At 44.7% G+C, this 19,033-nt stretch overlaps 1 protein-coding gene across 1 annotated transcript; it reads right to left on the reverse strand.

Annotated features, from left to right (window-relative positions):
* Positions 1-1,853: 1,853 nt before the first annotated feature.
* LOC135400413 (uncharacterized) lies at positions 1,854-7,081 on the reverse strand. The gene is made up of 10 exons (XM_064632252.1): positions 6,931-7,081; positions 6,668-6,866; positions 6,276-6,326; positions 6,014-6,118; positions 5,238-5,276; positions 4,615-4,683; positions 4,470-4,532; positions 3,293-3,355; positions 2,469-2,535; positions 1,854-2,101 (listed from the first exon to the last, which is right to left on the reverse strand). The coding sequence occupies exons 1-10, from the start codon at positions 7,005-7,007 to the stop codon at positions 1,854-1,856; spliced, it is 981 nt and encodes a 326-aa protein (XP_064488322.1). The 5' UTR covers positions 7,008-7,081.
* Positions 7,082-19,033: the final 11,952 nt, after the last annotated feature.

Below are 19,033 nucleotides of genomic sequence, written 5' to 3' on the forward strand. Positions count from 1 at the left end.
TGCAGTTACTGAGTTACTTACACTTACCTTACTTCGAACAAAAAATAGGTAAATAGTATTTGGTAATAGTGTTAGGTAATTAGCAGCGCGTGTGAGCAGTTGAGCTAGACCTTGAGTTATCTGCGGAGAAGTACAATACGACTAGGTCGTTTTCATTTATGTCCAACAATAGACCTCTCCCTTTTTGTAAACAAATGACGTCATAGTGTTCGACACCGCTACAAATTTGGTAAAGTTGAACTACACTCGAAGCTAGAGGTGAACAAGGTCAACCCCGAAAGCCTCCGTCTTGATGATATTATGATGGTCCCAGAAAGGGATGCGACCTTCTATCCTATTTTTCTTCCAGTAGGAGGCAGCAAACAAGTTCCCATTCGTGGAACCCAGCCCTCCCCTTCCGATTTGTCTCTGTCTACCAACATTATGATGACGTTTCTCTGGTAGGGGTCCATTCGAACGCTTTGCATCTTGCTCCCTGTGGGCACACAACGGGCCAGCTTCATTTCAATGGCAGCAGTTCTTACTCCCTGAATAGAATATACTGTCATTGATTGAGCATCACGAAATGGTAAAAAATGGCATAAATGAACCGGAGGGAAAGCAAGAAAATATGTGGACGTGAGTGAAAAGTGAATTAAAAGTAACTTGGTACTTAACTTAAGTTACTCTGGCAAAGTTACCTAAAAAAGAAACGAGTTCCTCTGAAAGTTACCATGGCACAAAAGTACCGAGTTAAGTTACAAGTTGCCAAAAAAAAGGAACTTTGTTACGGTAACGAGTTACTTGTAACGAGTTACCTCGAACTCTGGTCTTAACCATGATACTGAGTACCTGCTCAATGCAATGCTTCTTGCAACAAACAAAACACTTCAATTACTCCCCCTTAAACTGTGTTAACTTTGTGAAAAGCTGCCTGCAGCGCTGTCTATGCAAGTCAGCAGTGGCTTGCCTGCTTGCATGATGTAATCGTACCTCGAGGTATTTTTGTGCTATACTCTTCACGATGTGATAGTAATGATTTTCCAGTGGACCCTGATCAAGCATATGTTGTTGCCGGAGTGATTGAAACACTTGACTTTCAAAAAGGGGTTCAAGCACACGAGGAAGCAGTTCACGCAACACTATGCTCGACGGCTGTCCCTTCTCATTTAGCGCCCCACGGAGAACTCTTTCTGATTTTCGACAAACGGCAATAACGTCTTGTGACGGAAAGACAGCTTCACCTTGCAGTCTTCGTAGTATCAAAGAGTGACATGGCCTTGGATCTGACATGGTTAGCGTTGGGACACATGTCTCACATTTCAGGTACCCTTGTAGGTAACGTGCAATATACCCTGCGATGTACACTACCACCCTCTCTCCAAAAACTGAGGGTTCACGTGAATCTGGGAAGTAGTCATGGTCCCGCAGGTCAGCCGGCACGACGTGGTCCTCTGTTGTCATGTTTCTTCTAATCGATGTTACATTAATGATGTCTTCTGATCGAGATGTATAGCTGCTGGCATGAAGAATTGCAATGTTTTCTAGTGGAAGGCAGTTTCCCATTCCTGTTTCTTGTACTTCATTTTGGATGAGCAGTTTCTTGAATCCAGCTGCCAATTGTCGTGCTGTTGGGTTGTTATTCCATCCCCCCTGAGCTCGAAGTGTGCCAAAGAAGAGTTCCAAGTGATCTTGGCTGATCCTATGTGTGGGTAGGTACGTTATGGCACCCTTGGAAATCAGGTGCTCATAAACTTCCAAGGAGCTCTGGCAACAAACAAGGAATCCCAAGAATCCAGTTTTCCTGTTGCATTTTAGGAGAGCAGGGCCGGATATGCTTGTTCGAAGTGAAGTGATCAGTCAGCAGTCAGCAGTCAGGAAGTATCAGTGAAGCAGTCTGCATTTTCTTGCAGTAGTATGTTCTTGGACCTCAAGTCTTTTATTACATCTTCGAGGTGTGCCACTTTTTGCTTTATGCGTCGCTGTGCCTGCTGGAGAGCCTTTATCCTCTTTTTGCTGGCAGTGTGCAGCGATGCCACTCGTTTCACCTCCTTTTTCAAAAACGCCTTAACAGGTGTGTCCTCAGTAGCATGGCTGTCCTGGACAGTGAGCATGCAGTCGTCTTGTTAGACGTAAATTCATAACACACACATTATTTACCAGCTTCTCGCAATAAAAAATAAGTATGCATCATTTAACTTATGATTTTATATATTCTACAGTGAAATTATCGTGCAAAAATGCAGGTTGCACGGTACATAATTATGCCAATCAATATTAGGTACCTCATTGTAAGTTTAATCAAAGGACCTTCAGAGAAATGTCTCAGCTTTCTTTACCGCTACGTTGTTGCAGTTCACATCCCCCCTGCCTTTGTGTGAAGGGTCAGCTGCGAGTGTTTCCACCTGACTTTCAGTTTATAGGAACAGGCATGATTCATGATTGATTTGTACCACGCACATGATTAGAAGCAAACGAGATGCACTAACAGCTTGCGAGGGCTACGTAGATGGACAAGCTGGAGTGCTCTTCCTCTATGCCTCCCAATCCTACTTCCTAGAATAAATGACACAGACATGCAAATCAACAAAGAATAAATCAATGTAAGTATTTTATTTCATCATTGAGTGTACATCATAAATGCAATTCATTTTTCTCATGCTGTTAGTAAAAATCAGTCAAATCACAGATCTAAATCAATACATGCCATCAAGATGTCATGTTAGGAATTAGAAGATACATGCAAACACATTTGATGGAATAGAAAGAGGCTGGTTTATAGCGCGTAGTACGCTCCAAGTAGGCTACGTAGATGCAGCCTGTACAAAATGTCAGCCGCCATCATACCCTCGTGATGAAAGATTTTTCTTCTAAAACGTAAAGGGCACAATAAACCCTTTAGTGTTCAGGGTACATCTTGCTCTCCCTTTCTCTTTTATTGTGTGCAATATGCTGTATTTAACTGCACTTAGTTATTAATTTCGAGGTAATGGCCATGTCTCAAGACAGATTGGTATATCCTCCAATGACAAGAAGAACTATATGGTTTGAATGTATCCCCAACTGTAGTGGCACAGAGAGATTCTATGTTACTGTTGATATAAGCATGCCGCACATTCCCTCTGTGGTCTGAGATGAAACAGTAGCCCTCCTGATAGTTCTTACCAATATAATCCCTCTGGTAGGGGTCACAGGAGTGGAGGTGCTCGCAGTATCCTATGTGTCCGATAGAAAAATAAAATGCATGTATATACCTTGACTGCACTTAAATGTATAGCATCCTTTCAACTGTTTTGCTTTTGGTAGTCCTCACCAGTGAAATCCTCCTGCTAGATGTGGCAGCAGCATAGGGAGCATAGGTGATGGCACTGGTTTCCTGTATACACAAAGGAAAGGAAAAGATGGAGATCACCCTCAGCTATAGCTAAATGTACTGTAGAATTGTAAAAGCAGGTGTACACCAATAAAGAAGGCAAAGCATAAAAACGTTAGCATTCACAAAGCATCACTACTGTGTTTCCATACTTATAACCCCTTCATAGCAACAGTGTGGGCGAGTTGGTACATACTGGACACAAAATACACTGCAGAGACCGGACATGACTAGTCAAATGAGACGGATGATTCAAATTCATAATAGAGGTGGTAACAGTGTGCCTTCCATTACCCTCCTTTCCCACGAGACCCAGTATGTCAACCACAAAATTGTTTTCATTCCTTCCCAATAAACCACAGTTGTTAGTCAGAGCTTCATTTGTCTACTCACGTCCTGTCTCTGCGCTGTTTTTTGTGCCAGTTTATACCTAGGGAGTGACTTTTTCGGGTTCAATGCCTTTCTCAGATTCGGGGGGTAAAAATCAGGCGATAATTGTGCCTTTGTTATACATATATATAATTATATGTATAAATATATATAATTGTGCCGGGTGTTATCGGGTGTTTTTGTTTCTCCTCTTGTCTATTGAGTCCTTTCCTTATCTCTCTTTTTGTGTTTTTTTGCGGGATCGTGACCTCCCAGTGGTAATCCTCGAAGGCATAGACAGTGTTGACACACATGGGTGTATTGCTGGGAGCGTAAGTGACCCATTCTTAAATGTGTTACACGTGGCGACCTTTGTTTGTCTTCAGTGGAAACGTCACTTGAGGATTCCATAGTGACTGGAGATCAGAAAGAAATCGGGTTTAACCCGAATTGGTCGTGCATCAGTTCGGGGGGAATAACCGGGCAGAATCGGTTTTAACCCGAAAAAGTCACTTCCCTATTTATACCCCTTCTTCATTTCTCTTTCACATTAACATGTCTCGGACACTTGATAGCCTTATGGACATAATTATGTTTCGGCCCAGCTTACTGATTTGACCCAGGTATAAAAATAACCTTGGGTCATGTGTACCAATATGTAAATTTCCAAGCACAAATCAACAGGCCGGTCCAAAACATTCAAAACAGGATTGCATTGAGCAGGAATTCTGACAGTTGACATTCTCACCAGTGAGGTATTTAAGCTTGAACAAGAAGCTTGAGGTGATGCATGTCCAGCTCGGACATATCCCTGCAAAATTTGACGAATGCAGTACTGTAGCACAGTTAACTCTGTGCAAGCATATGGAGAACCAGAGAAAGCAAGTACTTACTAATACGTCCTCATCTTCGAGCTCTGTAAATGGGTTGTGCAACGGGTTACAGTCAAAGCCCGTGCTTTCCTGCAGCCAAAGTAAGTCACATATAATACAGGTTTGATGGTTTTAAGAAAGCATAAAAAAAAAACGATTGTTCAGACCAATTAGATGCCGTTAGATGCTGATGTTAGAAATTATGGTGTGCATATGACTAATATTTTGCATAGCTGAAAAGGCAGCAATTTATCTGTATAATGTAAAAACCCCGAGACTAAGGAACACGAAGGGACAGACACAACACCCTTCGTGTTCCCTAGTCTCGGGTTTTTTTACATTATGCATCATCTTCACCAGCTCGCGTGCTTCCTAGCCATTTTTTCATAATTTATCTGTGCCCTGTTGTGACCCCGCAACTCCCTTCCTACGTCAGATGAAAAGTACTGATAACCAAGCAGAACGTGCACAGTGACGTGCTTTGTTTCAGCACAATATAAGAAACAACATCGAGTCGTCTCACTTTGTGTTTGCTGGTTGACATGTTGAGTCACTCAGTTATCTCGATATCAGTTGTTTAACAGGAACCACACATTTTAGTGCAGCATGATTTAGCATCATAAAGCAAAATGTACTATACTTACATCACTCATCTCTGCACAGGAGCTGGACAATAAGTCTTGCTGTCAGGATAGAAATTTCAATGTGAGCTGACTTGTGGAACTCACAGCAGAGTAAACTAAACTGTCTAAACTCTGAGGTAATAAAGATGCACAAATAAATTAGCAATACGCTATGCAAGTAGGTCTCTGCGCACGAGAGGGGAAATGTTTGGAATACGACATGACAAAGTGAGTATCCTCTCCGAAGGCAACAATAGAGGATCACATGTGGACATGTAGTAAAATTATGACACTATATGGTGAAAGACCACCTGGTACACAGTGTAATTGATGGCCCTCTTATTTTCGAAAAGGGTGGGGAAATTAGGATGGCTCCACCGGCACGAGGAGAAAGGGGCAACCTAAGGGGCTGCGCGGATAGCTCACACGCTTGCATAGCATATAATGGCATAAGTTGATGTGTAGAGACTACACTCCTTCACACAGTAAGATACATTATGCATACTGATTGTAGCAATAGTAGACAATGGATAGCAATGGTGGATAAGTTTTTTAGACTCTGTGTTAGTACTGCAAAGCAACTGTGGCTATGTGTGGTGTTCTGAGATGGATAGATGGAGCGAAAGAGAACAGCACGAGGGAGTGGTAGAAAGGCTCTGCATCCTGTGTCGAATTCACAGGGGAAATGTTGCATGATGTAGCAATAATTGTCCAAATAAAAAATCATATACATGTTTGAGGACTTCAAGTCCTGTAGCTCACAGCACCCTGAGTGTGTACACGAAAGGGCCACTCACTTCATGTTCTCCCTCACAGGTTTCCTCTAGAGCGAGTTCCTCCTGTGTTCTGGCTGGAGCTGGGAGTTGCTCCTGTGCTCCACCAGGAGCTGTGACTAGTTCCATCTAGGAAACAACCAGTATGCCATACAGCAATTGCCACGACATAGCAGAAAAATACAGAATATAAACCTAAACGTATGAAGCACAAACGCTGTGCAAGGAAATGCTGTGAACACTGCGTATCATGCCCTGAGAGTGTGAACACGAAAGTGACACTCACTTCATGCTCTGCTTCACGTGCTGCCTCAGGTGCTGTTGAAAGCTGTGCTACCTGGAACATAACCGACATTATATGTGTGCCATAGGTAATGAAATATTGCTAGGGATTGGCAGAAAAATGTAGATCACAAGTCCATATCTCATGTGCTGCACTTTCTCGTCATGTTACTTAATTGAAAATTTCAATAAGGTTACTGCGCATGACCAAAACAAAAAGTATGTTCTCTGATAGCATTACTTACAGAATTTGCTATTCACGTTTTTTCTTTCCTTTCTTTTATTTTTGTCGACATTAACGCTCACTGATTCATAACAGGTTGTCACAATTTCTTGTACCGTTCAAACAATATTATACGCACTTTGGAGTACGGGAACGAGAGCACTCAAACGCACCTGCAGCTCAGGAGCAGACACAGAAGGATGAGCGATGGGCACCGCACCAGGTCTTAATCGAATCCGTGCTAACGATGTCCTGTCCATGTCACGGTTCTGAAAGTGCTTGGAGCACACTACACTGTGTTTGCTGGGTGTCCATCCAGTTCTCCCAATGGCCTCAACCCAAGCTTCTCGAAGCGTAGGATCTCGTGGGAAACTGTAATCAATAAATAGAAGTAAAGTCAACTGTCGTACGATGTGCGACAAACGCATATACTTACCAGTGAAATGTTACGCCCGAGGCTTTTGTTGCCTCGCCGGACCGGTGCTGACAGCCCATGTAGCAACAACGTCCCATATTTATTATTGTAAAGTGTTATTCACAACTTTAAATACCTAAAAGCCGCACAACGACACCAGACTAACACCACATAGTTGCGTTTGGCAAGTTACCACCGATTGCCACACGGCATAGAAACCACGCCAATTTGTTTTCGTCGCCTTCCGTGCGCGCCGTATCGTCTGCTAGTGACGTCAGGCCTGGACAAGATGGCGGTTTTGCAAGGAGCGACCGCTTGGGGGTGGTTACAAGGTCTGGGACTTCTGGCACCCCTGTGTTACTGCTGTTGTACTCCTCTCCACTGCCTCATCAGAGGCGCCAATTGAACAGACTATGGAGAACACCTGAAACCGCAACAAATTATGCAATGAGTTATGCAAAGCAATGCAAAGCAATGCTGCAAACAAATAATGCAAAGCAATGAGTTACATTATGGGAACACATTAGCTGCTCAGGCTAGAGTCACTAAGCGAGCTTCGCTTCAGAGCAGCGACACTGAGTACCACGGGCGAGATGCCAAGTATAGATGCCGTTTTGTTTCCGCCACAGCCGCTAGCGTCACCTGACGGCGCTTACGATGCCATCTACCGAGCACGCTCCGAAATGTTGCCCCTGTTGCGAGCCGCTAACCAAGGTAGATACGTTGACAGCCTTGAGCTCACTCTGACCTCCTCAGGTACGCTCTCGAGGACAATACATAGATAATCACACACGCTTCCTTAACCCACGTCCAGTATTGTTGCGTTAGCTGTCTCTACTCCCACAAGGAGAGGCGATGGTGTGGAGCGGAAACAAAATGGCTTTCCTGCTTGTCTGTGAAACTCAGTGTCGCTACTCTGAAGCGAAGCCTATTCAGTTACTCTAGTCCAGACAAAGTTCTGCCCTTTTCAGCAATGGAAATATGAGCCGCTGTATCTGTTGTAGTTCCCACAAATCATGGTATCCCACGTGCTGTTGATGCGGGTTGTGAAACAAAGCAATTAATGGAGCTCACAGGAAGAGTGCTAACACCTTTCCATTCAAGGCAACTGTTTCCAGTAAACAGAATAATATTCTTTTTTTTTTTTGCTACGAGGGTGGTTCCATAAGTTTCCGGCCCGAGGTAGAAAATGTGCGCGAATTTGAAAATGCGATTAAGGACGCGTGGCGCCATCTGTTGGAGGGTCGGAGCACCACCCTCAACCCTCTTCATGCTTTTGTCGGTTGGTTGGAGAGCGGCATTTCAAACAGCCAGGGTGCACTCTTCAGTTAAAATGGAAAAAATCTAGTACCGCGCTGTGATAAAATTCTTGACAAAAGAGGGGCTTTCGCCTAAAGAAATTAAAGCGCGACTGGATAACGTGTACAGGGAAGCCTCTCTGTCGTACACAACGGTAAAAGACTGGGCTAAGCAGTTTTGACCGGGGCGAGAGTCCATTGAAGATGATCCCGCGATGGTCGTCCAGTGGAAGTGGTGACACAAAAAAAATGTCTGTTGTCGAGGAGGAAGCGCTGAGCGACAGGCGTCTGAAGGTGAAGGAAATCTCGGAAAGGCTGGGGCTTTTCAAAACAACTGTTTTTCGCATCATCGGCGGGGGCCTTCACATGAAAATGGTCAATGCGAGATGGGTACCAGCAACAGCGCCTCGTCTGTGCCAAAGAGTTTTTGGAGCTCTGTCAAGAGAACGAAGGAGAAATATTGAAGTCAATTGTCACAGGGGATGAGACTATGGTGCTCTACTATAATCCCCTTTCGAAAAAGGAGTCGATGGAATGGCGCAAACCAGGAGAAGCACTCCCAAGAAAAGCCAAGGTCACACAATCCACAAAGAAGATCATGGCAACAATATTTTGGGATTGTCACGGGATCCTCCTCATCGACTTCAAAGAGAGGAACACCACAGTGAATGCGACTTATTATGCTTCACTCCTGCACCCACTGCGAGACGCCATCAAGGAAAAGAGGCGCGGCAGGTTGAGTCGAGGTGTCCGGTTACTCCAGGGCAATGCCCCTGTCCACGCGGCTTCTGTTGCCAAGGCTGTACTGAAGGAGTGCGGCTTCGAAGAAATCCACCACCCACCCTACAGTCCAGAATTGGCACCGAGCGACTACTTCCTGTTCTCAAACTTGAAGAGGGATCTCAGAGGACGGAGATTTCAAAACGATAGTGAGGTGCAAGAGGCAGTTTTCCAGCATTTTGCGGACAACACTTCAGACTATTTTTTCAAGCGCATAAGAATGCCGGTTGAACGGTGTCAAAAGTGTATCGAAGTTAAGGGTGACTATGTCGAAAAGTGATACACTTGTTTCCTCTCTATGACTATTAAAAGTTGGTCGGGCCGGAAACTTATGGAACCACCCTCGTAACTTAGCGGGCAAGCAACTATAAAATTTTCGCAGAATGATTTTTTCCTCTGCCAGATCTCCTTCTGGGTCACGTAAATGCTTGCGGATCGCATTTTAACTGCGAGAAAGGGGAATAAAGATTCTTGATGCAAAGGTGTGGATCCTCTCTTGTTGACGATGGCTGAAGGCTTGGTGCCCCGACGTGGCGACAGTGGTGATTTACGATGTAGTGACTTTTTTTTTTCATCCTATGATGTCTGGTTTGGAATTTGAGAGATATAGACAAGGTCGTTCCAAGCCTCAGGTTCCGGACATTACGTTCTTACATGAAAAAGTTAATGAGAGGATAGAGAGGTAGCAAGCGAGCTGGTGGTATAGATCCATAACTTAAAAACCCGAGACTAGGGGACAAAAAAACGACAAATTTTCGTTTAGACTCGTTGACACCTTTTGAAAAAGTTCAAACTTCGTGTAAAACCCACAGAATTATGTATGTGAACTGTCGTTCTAATATTGTGTATCAGATACCTCTGGAATGTGGTTTTTGTTATATCGGCCAAAGTAAACGCTGCCTAAATGATCGCTTGCGGGAGCATGCCCTCAAAATAAAAAATAACGATTGTTCTTCCGAATTGGTAAAACACTTACAAGTCTGTAGAGGTTGTGCGCCCAGATGGCATGAAATCTTTGTAATGTCCAGTGAAAGTGACCTCAACAAAAGGCTTATGAAGGAAACGCTGTCCAATATCCCTGCTGGGAACTGTGTCAGCAAGCCTTCCCTGACCTTCCCGTTGGTTTTGGGGACGTTCTTACGTTCTCCTCACCCTTCATTCTCACCCACTTGAACCCTTATATGTTTGTGCTGTTAAGTAAACTTTCAGCTGTGTTTGAGACCTTGTCTGTGTTTGTCGTTTTTTTTTGTCCCCTAGTCTCGGGTTTTTAAGTTATGGATGAAAAAGTTGTTGAGAGAAGAGAAAAGAGAAGAAAGTTGTTGTTGTTTTTCTTTCCTTGGCGACTACATGACTTTCATAGTAGAATGAGAGACCGACTTTACCACAAAAATTCGTTCTTCTTCGTCTTTTTTTTTTCTTTTCTGGCAAGTCTCAACCAACCCCTCCAAGGGGATTCAAAGGCTTTGTACTTTCGTGTGACAACATTTAGAAGTGTATCGACTTATTTTGGTACGTCCATACTTGGAGAAGAAGCTACCAACAACAGCAACGTTATTGTGAGATGATGAATGGGGAGTTTCATCGTCATAAGAAGAAGCCATGAGAAGAAAGTATAAAATCATGCACGTTTGAAATTTCATGCAATAATATATATGCTTTCATCACAGTCGTTCAAACTATTTTGACTTTTTTTTTCCCCTCACGGCACGCCGAAAATATTTTGGGGAACAGAGAACAAGGAATGCACACATATAATGTCACATATTCAGCCATCAATTGCACAACAAGGTGGTACTAGTAAAAATATGAGATTAATTGCATTTCATAGTGTGGCTCATAAAATTTATTTCAGAGAGTTTCGTCATCACACTTTTTGAGCTGAGCGCGAAAAACGTCTTCAAGTTGCGAAAGCTGCGGACATGCAGCTTATGCTGCCGGCGTTAGTTAGCAGCTTGCTGCTTGTAAATCCAGCGCAACGAATTCTACATGTGACAGAGAATGTGCAATATTTTTAAATTCGCGGCAAAATTCAGGTAAAACGGCTTGGGGCGACGGATGGTGGCAAATAATTCCCAATTCGTGAAGCAACAGTGTTCCCGATTGACTTACTGGTACTCAATGTTAAGGAGCCGACACGCAGCCAACTTCAATAGGCGTGGCGCCGGCGTCATCGACGGAGACGGAATGGCGCAGACCCTGCGGCAGGCTCACCAGTTTTTCGAATGACATTTTTAGCGAAATTCCTGTTTACCTCACCAGGATGCTAGTTTCAGTTTCCGTCCTTGGTAGGAATACACTCGATACTACCCATTAATGAAAAAACAATCGAGCTTGTGCCAAACAAAAAATCGAAGCTGTTTGATTGCTTAGTAAAAGAAAAAATGGAGATGTTAGTCTTAAAACTACTCGGGACACACTACTCAAAGACGCGTTCTTTAAGGCTCAATATATCTAAAACAAAATGAAGGAAAAGGAGGGTGGAAAAAGGAAAGGAAAACTATACAGATCTATGCACCTTATAAGGCATACATGCCCAGACGCTAGAGAGAAATAAAAATCAAGTGGAAAAGTGCAAAAACCTCAATTCACGAAAAGACAAACAAAAAAAGAGCGTCTCAGAGTACCAAAGAGGTCCGTCGCGACGAGGAATTTCGCAGGGGCGCGCGTGGCAGGTATGAGCTGATTTCTAGGCCAACACCCAAGGACCTTTTTGGTGGAGTATTGGCGATTATCCAGGCGGGCCAGCGATGACACAAGGGACTACGGTATGCACTGTACCTCTGGCAGTCTTGGAGTATGCGATCCATGTCTTCAACTACACCACACCAACTATGGCACGCTGAGGCGTAGCCTGTAGATGAGCGATGTGATGGGTCGAGGAAGCCCGGACGGCATATAAAAATTGAGATCTGGGTCCACCTTGCGCAGGAATGACGTAGCAGGGATACTTCTTTACCACTGTGCAGTGCACAGATTGATCTCTTCGCCTCCACTTGTGCAAAACACGTAGTGCGCGTCGGTACACCATGTGCCACACGAGCCCGTCTTCCCGACAGGATAGAGCCTGAATATCACTCTCAATTATCATGAATTTGAGTAAATTCGGCACGCTCTTCATGTTGCTGGGGTAAAAATGTGACCTTTACTTGGTAATTTCCGAGTTCACTTCACAAAAATTTACGTAATTAAACTTAGGTTACACAACATGCAGATCAGGAGGTGGCCAAAACCTATTAAGAACAAATGCCGTTGACCGCATGATTCTATGTGGCGTAGTTTTTTTATTAAAATTCATTGACACGTTTTCTGGGACAACCTGTAGATTTTTGCCAAGCACTGCATCTTTAAGGGGATCTGCACCCCATAAATTTCAATTTCCTTAAAAAAGACCAATGTTCTGTTGCTTTAGGAGTCAAAGGGAACCACAAAAAATCACATAAAATTCTAGGGGGGGGGGGGCGTCGAGCGGCACCACTGGATCACTTGGCATGGAATGGCCAAGCTATAATACTGATATACAGGGTGGGCCCTCTAAAAGGTCAGTCACATTTTCGTGCAAGACGTGATACGACCTTGACGCGATACCTCGCTCTTTTGACACACAGATTTCCTCTGCCTCAGAGTAAAGAATTTATGCCAGAGAAACCTATGAAAAAATTGTGGTTACCAAGCACTGTGTAACAAAATAAATACGACCACACAAACTTTCAGGTCCATCCATCGGTATAGCGCATAGGAAACACATGAAGACGGAAGTTTGCATAGCCGTGTATTTATTTTGCTACGCAGTAGCTGGTAACCACGTTTTTTTCGTAGGTTCCTGTGGCATAAATTATTGACTGTATGGCAGCGGAAGTCTGTCCGTCAGGTAGGTATAGCGTCACGTACGAAAATGTGACTGACGTTTTATGGCACCCAACCTTTACTGTAATGTTGACGAAACGCTACAAATTCCTACATTGCTGTAATGTTGCACGTGTACATTACTGAAACGTTGAAAAATTTATGTTGAGAGAACATCACAAATGCACATGTTGATGTGATGCTTACAATGAATGTTGTGGCAATGTTTCAAATGAATGTTGCAGATAACGTTGAAGTTGTGGACATTTGCAACATCTGAGCAATGTTACAAGCTGACATTTAGGCAACGTTGGTTCAAATTTTTTTGCTTCCTGGGCAGCATGCTATCGTTCTACCACGACAATTTTTTGCGAACTTTCGTGCGCAGAAACGTGTAGAGGAATGCCGGGACTACGAAATTCGTGCGACTTCTCTCCAAAGCTATGGTGAACAGTACCTTTGGTAAATTGATACAAAATATGAGACGCATCAAAAAGTATGCCCTAGTGTACAACAAAAAAACTGTGCTCCGAAAAGCTGCTTCCATCGGCTGCCAGCATTTTCTCATTCTGAGTGAGAAGTGCGTCTTGTAAGAGATGAAACAGCGTCGTATCAAATGCACGCAGCCCCTTTACGTGGGCTTCGCCATATTAGAGATATCCAAAGTCCACATTTACAGCTTCATTTACGAGTCGCTCTTTTCTTGCTTGACCTGTCCAGTGCAGTTGATGTATGGCGATTCGGACAGTATAATTTTTGCTCTCCCATGCAACTGCCTCAAAGAGCAGCTGATGAAATTTGAGAGTGAGCTAGATCTGTCCTCTTATATCCACCGGACCACCCACTTTTCACCGATGAGCATGCTAATCACATGGGGTACTTCAAAGACAAGATCAGACCTGGTGTGATTCAGGAACTTGTAGCCGTCCAAGCCAAAATGGACAGCATTCCCTTGGCCAACATTCGCCAACAGATTGCAAGAGGGAAAGGGGTTAAGAATGACGTGGTGAGGAAACATGTATTGCATGATGGTGTACCGAGATTCTCTGTTCAACGAAAGGACAGTCACTCAGAACCAGTGCACCATCCAGAGCATAAAGCAAACAACATACACCATTTCGAGACTCTAGAAGAGCTTAGTCCCTTGTGACGACAAGTGCTATCTCGTGGATGCCGTACACTCTTTCCCTTATGGAAGCTGCGAATATGATGAGCTTTGCTGTGTTTTGACGCGTATCGTATTAGTGTAGTACTCGCTCTCTGTGCAGCATCGTCGACAGAAAACGTGGAAGAAAGCCAGAGAACGTCGTTGGGGATCAAGTAACCACGGAACAAAGAGCAAGGGCTTCATGCATGCGCATATAATCGAGAATGCAAATAAAAAGTTGTAATCGAGACATGCTCTCTCTTGCGCGCGTGCACAGGCAGGAGTCGTCGATGGTGGTCGTCACACCATTACGATGGTGCAGTGCACACATAGAAGATGGTCTATCGCACTGTCGTCCTGGAGTGGTAGCAAGGGCAAAGTCGACGCAGCAATGAAACTTCCTCATACCTTTCCTGGCCCGTCTGATCTTCTCATAATGTTCTCATAAGTCTCATGCTCTCATAAGTCAGGCAGGGTGCAGGCATTTATCGACGAACTCAACAGAAGCCTTTGTATGTGTGGATTCAATAAAGATATGTCTATAAGTCAGAAAAAGCAGAGTCTCGTCAGAGTTATTCAAACTATTTAGTGTGTTCCACTTCGATAACTAAATCGTACTTCAATAAAGAAGTGACCAAGTTCAGAATGCAGACCAATTGCAAATGGTGCAATTGGTCAACATGGTGCAACAACCACAGTGCATACTTAATATGAGCAATGAAACAAGCGAGGAGATCCACGACATCCGTGGTCATTTAGCTCACTTGATCATTCACTGACTTCAAAATTTTGCTCATCACTCCCAAAGGTCCATGCACAACGGTTATAGAGACATTCGTGTAACGGGCATAGATCCGACACATCATCTGCTGCAGATGCCACGGAGAGATCTCTCTTATATGTTCCCAAACAGCACCATGTCGATGACGTAGCGAAAAGCAGTGATGACAAGCTCATTCTGAGGACTCCACTTGTTGAAACAGTCCTTCTCCACGATGGGGCGACAACTTTGCAATGGGTGATAACTGAACATTTCCACGTATTGGTCAGCATGATGATGCGACAGCAGTGCGCGCTCCTTTCATTGAGCGTTTTGAAATCAAAACACACAAAGGAGTGAGACCAAAACCGCCCAGGCAGAAATCAGGACTGGTTCCCGAATGGTCCCCTAGTGGTTCCATTTGCAGTTGAATGGTCCCAGATGGGTCCCAAAGTGGTGCAGTGTTCTCACCCTGGCTTTAAGCGGGTTCCATTCTGGGCCCAGATGGGTGCCAAAATGGTGTGTGGTTCCCACTCTGGCTTTAAGCGGGTTCCATTCTGGGCCCAGATGGGTGCCAAAGTGGTGTGTGGTTCCCACTTTGGCTTGAAGCGAGTTCCATTCTGGGCTCAGATGGTTCCAGAAGTTCCAGCTGGAGCCTCACAGGTACCACTTTGTTCCCAGAATGGTCACTTGAGACTCCAAGTTGGGCAGCTTCCCCCTTCGAGATTTCATCTTGTCCACACTTGCCATATATCCTTCTGTTTTTTTTTATCTATTACTCTGATCTATTTTAGCACATGCATGATCTCTTTTTATTGCTGTTTATCCAGGTGCGCGCGTCTGCGATCAAATATATGCTGTATCCCTCTAACTCCAATTCGAGCACATATTCTCATCTGAGGTGAATATCATAACACATTAAGTACCAAAGAAATGTAAAAAATACATCTCAACCACAACAAAAATTAAGCTAAATAACTAGAAGAAAGACAACGAAAAAAAAAAAGAAAAGGTAACTGCAGAGGCTGATGCAATGTGAAGACGCTACGGCGGCTACAAATTCGCTAATGCAATGTGAAGACGCTACGGCGGCTACAAATTCAAACTTCAAACGGCGAGAGCCGAGAGGGAGAGGAGAGGGCGAGAGTGGCAGGTGGCATGGCGGCATGGCAGTTGGATGTTCCATTTTAGAAACTTAGGAGGAACTTGAAGAGAAACAGGGTAAGAAGGTTCCGAACGTACGGTGAAGAGGAAGGGGGTGTCGCGACCTGCATGGAAAACAGGAGTGTCATGTGTCATCTTCTCTAAGAAAATACAAGATGTGAGGTGGCCAACGAACGGAAGCTCCCTGTGGTCCGTGAGTGCATCGCACAGTCAGGCATACGCTTTGTCAAGACACAGTGAGTGATCAGACTTATACTACGTAGTATGAACATGTAGAGATGTATTGATTATTTCTTTCTGCTCAGTGTATGCTTTTAGCAGAATAAACGGTATTTACTTGAGCAATATGTGCATTTCTACGCATTATTTTCGGTCATGCATTCAGTGGTCCCAGCTGCTAAGTAGCCGGATCCTGGACCACTTAGCAGAGGGGACCACTGGATCAATTCCACTGGTTCCACTTCAAGTGGGACCATCGTGAAGCTGATTCCACTTTCAACTTGTCCCAGTCACTAAGTGGGACAGACTCAAAGTGGGACCTGTCCAATAAACCACTTTGAAGTGGTCCCACTCCAGAGTGGTCCCATTATGAAGTGGTTTAACGAACTGGTCCCCCATGGGACCACTTGGCAAGTGGGACCAGAGTGGGACCATTACCAGGGTGGTACCAGAGTGGTACCATTACCAGAGTGGGGCCAGAGTGGGACCAGTTCGTTAAACCATTTTGAAATGGTCCCATTCTAGATTTCTGCCTGGGCGAGAAGTAGCGTGGCGCCGCGGGTGGCGCTAGCAGCGCGCGTCAGGCGCCACCATGCGTGAAACAGATACCCAGCGACAGTGGTGCCATGCATTACTTCTCTGTTTGCATTACTTCTCAACGGGAGCTTTCATGCGGTCAGGCGCTCGTGAAAGTTGAGTGTCGCCGCAACAATTGTGACCGTGAGAGGCTATAGGCAGCGTGTGTGTTTGCTGTAGTAGAGTTCCATAACTCAGCAGTGTTTTGTATGCGCTGTCGCATGTTTATAGTTGTTTAGCAGTGCCTTGTTGCATTTTTACTCATCACTAGTGCCGTTTCTGTGTTCCACACAAACTGCCATGCACCCGACCACTGCAGTTTGGCCAAAGCGCCACGATGCCTAGCTCTGCGCTCGTCTAAACCCTTTTTCCCCAACAAGCAGTGTTTTGTACGTGGTGTCATATGCTTAGACTTGTTTAACAGTGCCTTTCTTGTGTTCGTACGCGTTCTTGTTTACGCTATGTTCGCCTCATACGGCGATTAAGTCTAAGCGCTCATCTTATGCCCTTTCCCAAATGTGCACTGTTTTGTACATGCCCTCGCATGTTTAGACTTATTTAGCAGTTCCTTTATTGTTGTAATTTGTACAGACCACTAGTATTTTGTCGTTTTTTGTGTCTTCCACGCAAATCGCCATGAGTGGGACGGTGGCGCCATCTGGTGTGATGCCTTGGAACTAGATTGCCACCTGTCGTCAATCTCTGCACCCAGCAGTTGCCGGCAATGAGCAAGATGGTGGGTATTGATCAGCTTCCCATTCCGGAGCGATTTCTTCGAGGTGCCAGCGTTGATTTTTCAAATAAATTGTTTCTCTCCACTCTATTTCTGTCTGTTTTCTTTCTTTTTTATGACCACAACTAGCCCACAACGCACAAAGCCCTCTGGACACGAGTTACATGATCCCCAATTACTGTGGGGGAGTCCTAATTGCTAGTTAATTTCAGTTTAATGGCGTCCAGATGGTTATGCGTTGTGGGCTTGGCGTGGTCAGCAACTACTACTGAGGGGTAGATTCTGGAGTCGACAGAAGAGTCTGAAGACCATAGTGTCTGAAGCACCCAGTACAGCGCTTCAGTCCGCGCCTCACAGAGGGTGCCACAGTCTCACGTTGTAATGCATGTTGTAATGTCGGTTGCGTCTGTGGAGAAACAGAGCAGCTGTGGCTATGAGCGGCATACATATGTGGACACATGGAGAGATGACAGCAAGAAGGAGTGGGGGAGAGGGGGTTTATTACGCGCCGTGGGCCGATTGGAAAGAATATCACATTAATTCTGCTAAACGCAACGCGCTCCCTGTAAACAGACAGTTGTTTGTTGCATCCCATTCAAGTGCTTTAAGTTATCTTGAAAATAAATAAATAGATAAACTATGCATGTATGAACATCTGCACCAACATTTGTGTGACGGAAAGAAAACATTAGCGGCAAGGGCACTGATGCGAGGGAGTTAGTTTGGATCAAACGTAGACAGGATGCGGAAAGAAGCAGGTCCCCCAAACTCACCTCGGAAAAGCGTGGAACGAAGAAGGCCGCCACTAGATACCCCACTGTTGCCGTTCCGGATCACTTCAGCGCGCTAAGTTTAGCGGCAAAATGTTTTTGTTGTTTCTGCGAATGAATCTAGCCTCTATATGTCCAAATAAAACGCGTATAACAACTTTCTGTGTCTGTTTCACGTTTTCGTCCCGTTTTTAAACGTGTTGAGCGATCGAAAGGATCAAGTGCACGGCTGCGTGCATCACATAGCGTACCCGTCGTACCAGGCGCCGCCACTGGCGCCGCAGGCGCACTCGTCCATTTCTCCTTCGGTGACTTGGCCTGGCTTGGACTGTGCTTCAACTGGATCTTTAGCGCGCTACAATCAAACGCAAGCCAACGTCTGGTAACAATGGGGTATCTAAGGGCGGCCTGCGGCATTGCACGCATCGGGATAGGAACAAATACATGGGAAAATGGCGACCTTGGGGGACCTGGAAAGAAGACAGGACAATACACAGACAACATGCTTTGTGAGCTGCACATTGCAAGTTAACGCACACACTTCTGTATACACGGTGTGTGACCCATATGGTCGCAGTGTCACGTTCTTCACTGTGCAACTGCAATAGTTCAATATGCGAGCTTTGGAAGTTTTTAAGTCTGGAATCATCTTGGTAGATGCAGGGAGACATTGCACCCCCGGGCTGTATTCTCTAACCACCTGTAACTCCCGTTCCTTTACACACAATTCTTATGGTACAAAAAAGTGACCTTAACTGAGCAAATTTTGTAAGTGCATTCGTAGAAACAACGATCATAAAGCGGAAATTAAAATGAAATGGAACGCATGTCAGA

The sequence above is a fragment of the Ornithodoros turicata genome, chromosome 7, assembly GCF_037126465.1.
Source record: "Ornithodoros turicata isolate Travis chromosome 7, ASM3712646v1, whole genome shotgun sequence".
In the NCBI taxonomy this organism is placed as follows: Eukaryota; Metazoa; Arthropoda; class Arachnida; order Ixodida; family Argasidae; genus Ornithodoros; species Ornithodoros turicata.

Excerpts from the sequence above, each read along its gene's own strand:
- LOC135400413 (XM_064632252.1), bottom strand. The coding sequence starts at position 7,007 with ATGGGACGTTGTTGCTACATGGGCTGTCAGCACCGGTCCGGCGAGGCA. Across the intron at positions 6,327-6,667 it reads TGTCTGCTCCTGAGCTGCAG|GTAGCACAGCTTTCAACAGC; the intron begins GTGCGTTTGAGT and ends GTTATGTTCCAG. Across the intron at positions 4,533-4,614 it reads TCGAAGATGAGGACGTATTA|GGATATGTCCGAGCTGGACA; the intron begins GTAAGTACTTGC and ends CAAATTTTGCAG.